Here is a 12,241-nt window from a genome sequence, read left to right as displayed (position 1 = left end):
AAATAAAAGAGACAAAAAGGCACTCTTCAATGTGTTTGCATGACTGCAAAATAAATTGCTTATTTGTTAAGCGGAACTCATGGTCGGGTGTCAAGCTGTCACGCTGCAGCTGGCGAACCTGCCGGCGTGCAGCTCCCCGAAAATGTAATATAATATAATGTAATGTAATGTAATGTAATGTAATGTAATGTAATGTGATATAATATGATTATAATATAATATAATATAATATAATATGATATGATATGATATGATATAATATGATATAATATGATATAATATAATATAAAATAATATAATATGATATAATATGATATAATATAATATAATATAATATGATATAATATGATATAATATAATATATTATAATATAATATAATATAATATAATATAATATAATATAATATAATATGATATAATATGATATAATATAATATAATATAATAATATAATATAATATAATGTAATGTAATGTCGATGGGGAGATAACAGGAGCGAGTGAAAGCTATGACCAAGTATATACACTACATTCTCTCCTTGGGCTAACTTCTACTCATTGAAATCCTAGTGAATTCACACCATTGACTCATTTTGCTGGGGACTCCCCTGGACCCCCTCATCAAGCTGACATTGGAGCATGTATGTCTAGCTGCCGCCGTGCTGTCCTAAAGTTTCTCACTTGATCAATTGAACGGAGGACATTTTCTTTCATCCTGGCCTTTTTATTTGGTCTTAAAAATGTTGTCCATCATCTTGACTTCAACCAGCAGAGGGCGCTCATGCCCTTCAAACAGTGTTTCCACAGTTCTAGTCCTAGTATAATCATTCTGAAATCTAGACTGATACAGAGTGAGTGAGCTAAAGAGAGAGTGGTGCCAACTGATGTCCAAAATGATAGACACGTGACTCACATAGCTATTAGTGTGTGTGGGGGAACAGTTCCAGGAAGTACGCTTGAATGCATCAAATAAAGCTGATAATATACAATTTGATTCTTTAAACGTCTTTAAACCCTTTCAAAGTACCTCACAAACGGCCCATTCTGCTGCAACTCTACACTGCTGCTTAACACTTTGAGTGCCACGGCCCTTGGGCAAAAGGTGCTGTACTGTGCCACATAGGCCGCAATGCATTTTAAAACAGTCATATAATTTCTTTAATAATTACTATGTAAACACTGAACACGCACAAATAACGATGAGACTCTCTTCTATCACCTGCAAAAAAAAGTTTATTGATCCCATTTTCCGTTCTTTAGTTATGAGCCGGAGAAGATAGCTTGATTAGACCAAAAACAGCCCTTTTTTTCTACGAGCTGAGATAATGACCCTTTTGTGAAAGGAAGCATTTCAAGCACATCATTGACTCATTGCTAATATTTTCTGATGTAATGCTGCAGCTGCCTGGGTCTGTTGTATGCTGTAGTGTCCTGCGTGCCCCACCTCCCCCCCTCCTCCTCCCCCCCCCCCCCCCGTTGTGGGAGGAGTGTCTCTCTGCTCTGCTCGGCTCTGCTGTTTGCTCTGCGTGTGCTCAGCACTGAAAAAGTCCGCTAGATCCAGCTTTTTTACAGCCGCGTGTACCAGCTCCCATGCTTCCAGTTGAGAATAATAACAAATCCACGGCTGATCATGCGAATGGGCTGTTGCAGCAGACACGAGGTGCTCAATTGTGACAGCAGATTGGCTGCTGCAGGGGCACAGCTACGTTATGCTTCAATGAAGCAGCTGCATACGGACGGATGCGATGCGATTTCCTTTTCCACAATGACTTCTTCTGTGTGTTTAACTATACTTTCTCTCATCTGGAGTGCGCTGTCGCCACCTAAGGGTTCTGTAAAATAGGTTAGACACATTCAATAGCTCTCATATTGTAAGAGGCGATGTAAGAAGCTGAGATCGACACCCCCCCGTCAAAAAAACAATTTCGAGTTATTGACGCCATTTGGCGTCGCTGGCACTCTACGGTAAATTTCTAATGACGCCATATGGCGTCGCTGGCACTCAATGTGTTAATACAGAAACTTACTTCCAGGAACTATGGCGAGGTCAAACAAATACAACAAATCAACTGGTCCATTGGAGTGAATGGAGATGACACAACTCTTATATCTCTATGGCTCTGGGCTGATAGGACTCACGCAAGGCAACTGCACACCTTTATCTTCAGCCACTGTTTGGTGTGTGGTGAAGATCAACCCCTAGACGAGTGGTTCAACAACCTTGGGGTCGCGACCCCAATTGATGATGTCACTGATGATGATACTTATGATATTACCAATGTAGTGAAATTCTGGGGTCCCTAGATTTTTGTGACGTCAATGTGGCATCACAAATCAAAAAAGGTTGGTAATCCATTTATACAAGTCAGATATTAATTCTGAAAGCTTTCCTGTCCATCAAACAGGCTGATGGAATTTCTCAATGTAACAAGGTTCATAAATAAGCAGGAGAAATGCAGAAAGTTAAGTGATTGGAATAGAACAGTTGTGCATTCTGCAAGTCAAAGGAGCAACTTTGTATAAATGATGAAATGCAAAATATTCCACATCTAATCCTTAGGGCCCGGACACACCATACGCCGAAGCTATGCTGAAGCAATGCTGAAGCTACGCAGCATGGAGGCAGTTTCATTTCAGCGTCCTTGTGAAGAGGCGAGACCGATCACACCAGCACGCGGGCTGCAGCGATAGTTTCAGCTTCTGTTCTATTTTTCAAGCGCGCTGCACCCGAGCTGCCAGGCACGAAGTCAATGCAAGTTGTGAGCAGGGGGAGGGCAGCGCCGAGCGAAGCGTTGAGGAAAAGAGAATGCTTCTGGTGTGAATGGCAAGGCTCCTGCTTGAAGCTTCAGTGAAGTGCTGCTTCCCGGGGCTTAAAATTTGGCGCAGGATTGCGAGAATCGCGCATATTTTTGTCAATTCCTGCAGATTTGTAAGTTATAATGCGGGAGAAGTCACACAAACTGGTTTGTTGCCCTGTGTTTCAGAGGGGCACGGTGCTGAGGATCATCAGGAAGACGGCAGATGGATGGTGGCTGGCGCAGGACACTAAAGGCAACAGAGGAGTCGTCCCTAAAACCTACCTGAAGGTACACAACCAGTCAACCAGCCATTTTGTGTCTCAAGATGACACTGATGACACCAGTTTATTTCATTGATTTTCACTCCTCCAGCTGTCACTGCCCTCTTCTCCACTGCCCAGTCACTGATAGTCATACTATTACACTGCCCAGTCACTTCTAGTCATACTATTACACTGCCCAGTCACTTATAGTCATACTATTACACTGCCCAGTCACTTCTAGTCATACTATTACACTGCCCAGTCACTTCTAGTCATACTATTACACTGCCCAGTCACTTCTAGTCATACTATTACACTGCCCAGTCACTTCTAGTCATACTATTACACTGCCCAGTCACTTCTAGTCATACGATTACACTGCCCAGTCACTTCTAGTCATACTATTACACTGCCCAGTCACTTCTAGTCATACGATTACACTGCCCAGTCACTTCTAGTCCTACTATTACACTGCCCAGTCACTTCTAGTCATACTATTACACTGCCCAGTCACTTATAGCAGTGTTTCCCACAGGATTTTGAGAATTTGTGGTGGGGGACCGCAGACCCCCTAGGGGGGTGCGGGGGCATGCCCCCCACGAGATTTTTCTAAACATTTTAAAGTAAAATGCATAAATTTGGTGTACTTTGAGAAAGCTTAAGAGCAAAATTAAAAGGGTAGATCTATGAAGAACATGTCATCATTACTGTGCTGTCGGTTTACAATGACAAACTAAATTTCTCCCTATAGGTCAGGGATACTCAACTTGCTTTGCCACTTTCGTGAAATGATAGAAGGCGAGGGGCCAGTTAACTCATTCACCGCCAAAGACGTCTTTGACGTGTTATCAGGAATAGCCATCCACGCCAAAGACGTGTTTGACGTGTTTTTGTTTTTATTAGTGCAGCGCGTAGTTCAAAGACTTCCCCAGCCTGTGACATGTTATCAGGTCCCTACCCTCAAAGCCAAGCCGACAACACGCGATCAAACACATACCGCAGCTGTTGTTTTGAAATGAGCAGGAGGAAAAACAGAAAACAGAGAAACGCGCTTCCTTGTTGCAGAGAGGAGAAACGCCATTGAAACGCCCCTCGGCGCGCTGCACGAGCTGGTCGGCTTGCTGCAGGGCAGCGGACATCGATCAGTTGTTCGCGGTAGTCAAACCCGTGACCAACATGATCGATCCTGGTCCCTGGACCCCGTTCCTGTGTGCCACCCCGAAAGAGACGAGACGGAGTCACAACTTTGTGAGCAGGAGGAGAACAGCAGCCTCGCCACAGAAATTGCTTTCACACAGAGCCAAGCAGCATGGCCACTTTCCTGTCGAGGGCGAGGAAGACTGGACTCCAATGCGACAGGACCCGGATGATCTCGCGGTAAGGAGTGTGTGTGTGTGTGTGTGTGTGTGAGAGAGACTACACTGATCTCTGCATTCTATGATCGTATAGTTTACTGAGACACTAGTACACGACTACACTGTCTCTGTACTAAATGTGATTATATAGTTTACTGAGGATATGTTGCTTTTATTTCAGATGAGGAGCCGATTGTGAGCCCACATCTCAGAATGAGGTCAGGACGGTCAGGACGGTCATTTAGGTCTGCTAAATGACGAAATGTAATGTAATGTAAAGAGACACACATGGGCCCCGCGCACACACACACACATTCACACTCACTCACACTGAGTAAACTGTATTGTTGAATGTAAAAAAAGCACTTCATGTACCGGTATATATATATATATATATATATATATATATATATATTTTTTGTCATTTGTGTCATAACGAATAATATTTATATGTCTGATGTCAATACAGTTCAAAATAAAAGAATTGAGAGCGAGTTCTGCCTGAGATTGTGTCTTTTACAAAAATGGCCTTTTCTGCTGTTTCTCTTCTCAGAGAGACCTTTTTGGTGAAAACAGGGTGTATATAAATGGCTATAAGTAAGAGTACAGAACATGCTAAAAGCTCACTTTTTTTTTTCTGGTGAACCCAGAGACGTACATCTTCATTTTGAGGTATTGCAAATCACTTTGGTGCTAATAGATAATTTACTGTGGGTCTTGAAAGATGACCAACAATTATGAAAATCTTTGGCCTGTGCTAAATATTGGCAGTCCTAAACTGGCCATGAATGAGTTAACACGTTCACTGCGTTCACACGATTTTTTTTTTTTTGACGGTGGGACGTGGATCAACGCTCCCCACGTCTCCTATAAAAATATTGGAGTCAGCGAACGTGTACAACCCATTCCACGGACCCACTAAGTGGCGACAGTGCTCTCCACACTAGGAAAAGCAGAGCCAAAACTGTAGGGTAACGCGCGAGGAAACCATTCTCTACTGTAAAATGGATTGGCGAAAACGCTTTCACTTTCGCGCATTATCGCGCTGGGAGCTGGCGGTGGGGGATTCCAAAAATAGACTGGGTGGAAAACACAGTTTGAAACACGCAGCATAAAGCCTAGAATCGCACAAAGCTTCATCAAAGCTCTCAAACCCAAGAAACAAGTGAGCTCTATCCACACTCGCTGCCAGGGAGGGAGGCTGCTCAAACTCGCAGCAGCAGCAGCAGCAGCAGAACACTCGCTTGTGACAAACGCAGGCTGAAAGCCACCAGACACGCCCACGGAGGGAGGAGTTTGAAGGAGAGGGCGTTCAGAACTATATTGTTTAGATGTCTGATCTCTCACTGATGCCAAAAATAAATGGTTAAAGTGACTGTTCTGCCTGTTTGATTGAATTTCACAAAACTGCGATTATCTCAGCTTTCACTCTCAGACGCTGAAACCATGCTGTACTCAACGGCTAATATCTACATAACTACTAACTCTACAAACTAACTCTTTTAGACAGAGAAAGCACACATTCTATTAGTACTTTTGTGAACTTTGTGTCTAAGAGGTCTTCAACTGTTTACAGTTGAATGTGGGCTGAGAACACATGATTTGGCCTCCATACTGTTTACAGTTGAATGTGGGCTGAGAACACATTATTTGGCCTCCATACTGTTTACAGTTGAATGTGGGCTGAGAACACATTATTTGGCCCCCATATTGTTTACAGTTGAATGTGGGCTGAGAACACATGATTTGGCCTCCATACTGTTTACAGTTGAATGTGGGCTGAGAACACATGATTTGGCCCCCATACTGTTTACAGTTGAATGTGGGCTGAGAACACATTATTTGGCCTCCATACTGTTTACAGTTGAATGTGGGCTGAGAACACATTATCTGGCCTCCATACTGTTTACAGTTGAATGTGGGCTGAGAACACATTATCTGGCCTCCATACTGTTTACAGTTGAATGTGGGCTGAGAACACATTATTTGGCCTCCATACTGTTTACAGTTGAATGTGGGCTGAGAACACATTATCTGGCCTCCATACTGTTTACAGTTGAATGTGGGCTGAGAACACATTATTTGGCCCCCATACTGTTTACAGTTGAATGTGGGCTGAGAACACATTATCTGGCCTCCATACTGTTTACAGTTGAATGTGGGCTGAGAACACATTATTTGGCCTCCATACTGTTTACAGTTGAATGTGGGCTGAGAACATTTTTGAGATTTTCAAGTGGGCCATGAGTGGGGAAAGGTTGTGAACCGCTGGCTTAGATGATTAAAACCGCTCACTGTACCAAAACATTTCAGAGTGGTTCTGGTGTCAACAATGATGAAGATGAAGATGATGATGATGATAATGATGATGAGGAGTCAGACGAGGAAGAGGAGGAGCAGGATGGTGAAGACATGGCTGAGGACCAAGACAAACGGAGGTGAGGTTCTCCGTTTTAAAAACTGGAATCTGCTGAGATTTGGTTTGACTGTGTTGTTTCCAGAGGTTCTTAGACCAGTTTTGTCCTTCAGATTATTCTGAGTGATGCGGTCAAATGAAAGGATCCCAGGACTATATTAGTTATAAAAAATACAGCACCAACACGAGGGTCGCAGGTTCACGCCCTGTGTTGCCTTGGTCGGATGTCCATACATGCACAATTGGCCGTGTATGCGGGTGGGAAGCCGGATAAGGGTACGTGTCCTGGTTGCTGCACTAGCGCCTCCTTTGGTCATTGGGGTGGAATTAGGGGTGGGCAATATGGCAAAAATATCATATCACGATTTATTCAGGCAGGATCACGATCCACAATCTTATCACAATTCTTTTTCATATTGGTTTTTAAGACTATTTTGCAAGTTACTGAACAGTACAAGTACAACCAAACTAATTTCAGGGTTCGTACGGCCATGAGAAACCTAGACAACTCATGGAAATTTAAAATACAATTTGTTTTATAAATATTTTCATGTCGTTCATTTACGCTGAGTTTCCAATAATTCATGTGCTAAAAAATAATGTTCACAAGCATGCAAACACTCTATCTATCTATCTCTTGGTTCACTGTTATTTTGGGTTGGGCGATGGGACGAATATATTGGCTATCTGCGATTGAGTTGCGTGATTGTCATTTGTCAATTGTCAATTTGCTAATTTAATGGAGAGAGAGAGAGACTAACAGACAGAGAGAGACTGACGGACAGAGCAGAGACATGTGGCTCAGCACACACACACACACACACACACACACACACACACACACACACACACACAGCGTTGAGCAGTGAGAGAGAGGCAGGGGGGAAGGAAAGAGAAGGTGGAGCAGAAACGCGCTCTCCTGAGAATACGAGGCAGCAGGATGAGGGCAGATTAGGAGCAATGCGTCCTCGCATTTAAAATAACTGACAAATTCCGACTGAAGCAAATGAAACTCAAACTATCACAAAGAGCAGCCGAGATTCAGACACTTTTTGCGCGATGAGTTCCGCTCTATCTGCCTGTTTGTCTCTCTGCCAGTGCCCGCATGTCTGTTTAGTGTGCGTGTGTGTGTGGCATGTCATTTTTAACGCTGTTCATAACCAGCAGAGCGTGTGTTTACTTAGGCTATCGTCCGGCTCCGTCCCCAAATTAATTTTCACCGTCCCTGACGCTATTTTTAACGTCCCCGGGATGACGGGAGGTTCTTCGTGTCAAGGCAAGCCCTGGTTAAGTGTGTGTGTGTGTGTGTGTGTGTCTCTCTCAAACTAACTGCCCCTCCGTGTTGTCGTCCTGCTTTGCAAAGTGAAAAGGGGGAGGGGAGGAAAACTTTGGAAGCATCTTTCAGACATAGAAATGCAACAGATAGAATGTGCACTGCATGTAGTGCGATTCTAACGATCTGTCTGGAAAGGCAGATCGTGGAGCCATTCTGATCGTGAACGATCTAAGATCTTCATATCGCCCACCCCTAATACACATAAGAAACACACAGGATCTACTGTCGTGCCCCGTGTTGCCTTGGTCGGATGTCCATACATGCACAATTGGCCGTGTCTGCGGGTGGGAAGCCAGATATGGGTACGTGTCCTGGTTGCTGCACTAGCGCCTCCTTTGGTCGTTGGGGTGGAATAGCATGATCCCTCCATTTGCTACATCCTGCCGGTGAAACACCTCGCTGTCCGGTGTAAAGAAGCAGCTAGCGACTGCACATGTATCAGAGGAAGCATGTACTAGTCTACAACTTGCCCCAGGTCAGCAGAGGAGGTGCAGCAACGACGGGGACAGCTTAGACAGGTGGAATTGGCCGAGTACAACTGGGGAGAAAACTGGGAGGAAACAAAAAGTGATCAAAATACGGAATTAATTTAGATTGAAATTGATGATGATGTTGTTTTAATGATGCTTTCTCTGAATAATGTCAGTGTTTCCATTCCTCTCTGCTCTCTAACAGCACTGCTTCCCATTCCAACTGGTCTACTGTCAGGAAGGCTCTGACTGAGGTGAGACGCTCTCCACGCACCAAGTGTTCTGCACTGCATTGAGAATTCTTATTGTTTTCACTGTGTGTGTGTGTGTGTGTGTGTGTGTGTGTGTGTGTGTGTGTGTGTGATTGTGATGGACAGATTGATACGACTGATGTGCTCTCTGCCATGGGTGCGATCCCTTCAGGATTCAGACCATCAACTCTTAATAAACTGCTGGAGGAGGAAGGTTAGTACACACACACACACACACACACACACACACACACACACACACACACACACACACACACACACACACACACACACACACACACACACACACACACACACACACACACACACACACACACACACTTCAAGGAGGACTAACCCCTAAAACAAATTTTTTTCAGCTTTCAACTGTATTATGGCTTTTGAGGTGGTGTGTGAAGGAAAAATCTCTACATTTGAGACTAAACTGTTAGAATTCTACCTGGTACACTGTGTCATTTTCAGGCAGTGAGAGTGCCCTCTAGGGGTTCAAACCTCCTTTTTTTGGGGCCTCCAAAATCGCCGATTTGATTCAGCGTTACGTCACGGTGAACCCCCCCTTTTCCAGATACATCCATCTGCATCTCGCCCCGCCCACCGTGTACGTTCTCCCGCCGGAAGTGTACGTGTACAGACCACAGACCTACTCCTTAAAAAAATAAAAGACTTGATATTTTTCTTTTCAAATCGGCGTAGGTATTATGATATTCTATGCTTGTGTGCATTAGTGTCTTTAGGATGATTGAATGTTTGCATGATTCATGCCCGATGTTGACAGACAATTCCCCCCAACATTGATCACATTCCCGGGGTTGATCTGGCTAGTTAATCGGCTAGCTATGCTACTAGCTAACGTTAGCTAGCAACTCGTCCATCCTGTTCCTACCCACGCTAGTATTTTTTTTTAACCTTTATTTATACAGGGGGAGTCTCACTGAGAGCAATGCTCTCTTTTTCAGGAGTGCCCTGTTCACATTCACACACACATTCATACCTGGAAGCTGACCAGTACAACCAGAGTCTATCCTGCCGGTCCCGGGGATTGAACCGACGACCTTCCAGTCACAAGCTCGCTTCTCTAACCATTGGGCCACCACTGCCCGCCACTGCCCGTATGAGCTCCACGGTCGGCCTCTGAGACCCAGGACAGCCCCCTCACGCCACCCACCTTCCATGAATCTGCCCAACTGCTTACCCACTATTAGCACCCCTCCCCAGGCTACGCACAGACCCCCGCCCCGCCAGGACCTTGTCCTCCAGGGACCTACGTTACCCACTGGCTGGACCTTGCTGGCCCAGTGGCCCACACTTAAGCACCGCTCCCGGGGTACAGACAGCCAGCCGTCCCCCGGGAGCTATCAAACGTTAGCTTGCGTGCTAACATCAGTGTTTGGCCGCTGCAGTGCTCGCCTGCCTCGCTCGCACTGACTGCTTTTATTTTTGAAGGAGTAGGTCTAGAAAGTATCCGGTCTGTACGCGTACAGACCGGAAGTGTACGTATACAGACTGGAAGTGTACACATACAGACTAGAAGTTAGGGGTGTCACGGTACATGTATTCGTCCCGTGAGTTTACGGTACATGCCTCACGGTACGTCGTTTCACGGTATGTGAAACGACACGACGAATACGTCAAATCCAGAAGCACCTAAACGCTGTTTGAACGGCATTGAATTGAATTGAATTAAACGCCACAGAAGAAGACACACCAAAACAACACAAGGGCCATAGAAATCCGCGTTCACAGAATGGGACGTTTTGTGGCGATAAGCTGTTTTGCAAATTCTGTCAACATCAAGCCAACGAGGTAAGCTTGCCAATGTAACGTTACGTAGCCGCGACAAAGTCCTTTATAGCTGCGCGTTGCGGCTAAACGTTACATAACACTGACAAAGCTGTTAACTTGTAAACAAGCAACTTACATCGCGTGGGATGAGTGATGCGGTCAAGCAGACTCAACCAGACATCTGCGGATGCAGACAAGCAAGGAAGAGCGACTCCTTGTCATGTTCCAATAATCCATTAGATGACCGAACGTAATCATATTATGCTAAACAAAACTCACATCCAATAACGTTAAGGCGCTGACAGGGTTCTTTCCCGTACTTACTGGGAAAGTGAAACCCACCCCGTTGTCTGTCAGACAGTGGGGGTATCTTTCAACAGGGTTTAGAAGTTTTTCTTCTTCTGCCGTTTTATTCTTCTTCTACTTAACATGTAGGTATTTTGACGTTGACTAAAGAAATACTGCCGCCTAGTGGCCGCTTTTCGATAGGATTCCAAATTAGTGCTTACATCAAACGCAAATGCTACATAAAACAAATACAACAGGGGGAGGGGTTGGTGGGAGTATTAGGCTACTCCACACATGCGCTCTGTTTACAAACTTGTGTACAATAAAGATTTAAAGTGGGGGGAAATGCCTTTGCCCTGTCAAACAGCTGGAATACAGACATCTGAGAGGGAGGCGCACCCCACACTTTGAAAATCACTGCTCTAGAGTAAAACCTTTTTGTGTGGATTGCCTAGATCTTATTAAATAGTGGACATTTATTCATTCCCACATATTAGACACTATTTCTGATGGTAAAAATAGCGTAAAAAGCAGAATTCAGACATATTCAAAGGGAAAAAAACAGAATTTGGGATTTGTTGTTTTTTTCCCCCGTTTTCGTACCGAACCGTGACCCCAAAACCGAGGTACGTACCGAACCGTGACTTTTGTGTACCGTGACACCCCTACTGGAAGTGTACACATACAGACTGGAAGTGTACGTATACAGACCGGAAGTGTACATATACAGACCGGAAGTGTACACATACAGACCGGAAGTGTACACATACAGACCGGAAGTGTACACATACAGACCGGAAGTGTACACATACAGACTGGAAGTGTACACATACAGACTGGAAGTGTACACATACAGACTGGAAGTGTACACATACAGACTGGAAGTGTACACATACAGACTGGAAGTGTACACATACAGACTGGAAGTGTACACATACAGACTGGAAGTGTACACATACAGACTGGAAGTGTACACATACAGACCGGAAGTGTACACATACAGACTGGAAGTGTACACATACAGACCGGAAGTGTACACATACAGACTGGAAGTGTACACATACAGACTGGAAGTGTACACATACAGACTGGAAGTGTACACATACAGACTGGAAGTGTGTGCCATAACATCAAATGCAAATAGGAAATTGTTCTTCTTGAAGCGCCTCAGGCGTTTTTCTGTCTCCACTGATGACCTTCTAACCATATACCTTGGATATGTACGACCTTTACTGGAGTATGCTGCCCCCATCTGGAATGCTG

General features: G+C 44.5%; 2 protein-coding genes across 2 annotated transcripts in view; both read left to right on the top strand.

Moving 5' to 3' along the window:
* LOC310789558 (NLR family CARD domain-containing protein 3-like) overlaps positions 1–12,241 on the top strand; it is a 708,349-nt gene that overhangs the window by 60,738 nt on the left and 635,370 nt on the right. The window lies entirely within an intron of this gene.
* LOC310789526 (nephrocystin-1-like) overlaps positions 1–12,241 on the top strand; it is a gene marked incomplete at its 3' end in the record, with an annotated part of 59,061 nt that overhangs the window by 5,684 nt on the left and 41,136 nt on the right. The window contains exons 6-9 of the mRNA XM_083651162.1: positions 2,983–3,084; positions 6,728–6,852; positions 8,842–8,890; positions 9,014–9,101. Of these exons, the coding sequence (XP_083507288.1) occupies positions 2,983–3,084; positions 6,728–6,852; positions 8,842–8,890; positions 9,014–9,101 (364 nt within the window). The remainder of the gene's footprint in view (positions 1–2,982; positions 3,085–6,727; positions 6,853–8,841; positions 8,891–9,013; positions 9,102–12,241) is intronic.

This window comes from Poromitra crassiceps (genome assembly GCF_964638095.1).
Source record: "Poromitra crassiceps genome assembly, chromosome: 14".
NCBI lineage: Eukaryota > Metazoa > Chordata > Actinopteri > Beryciformes > Melamphaidae > Poromitra > Poromitra crassiceps.
The sequence above is the reverse complement of the archived record's forward strand: the minus strand, read 5'-3'. Positions and strand labels throughout refer to the sequence as shown.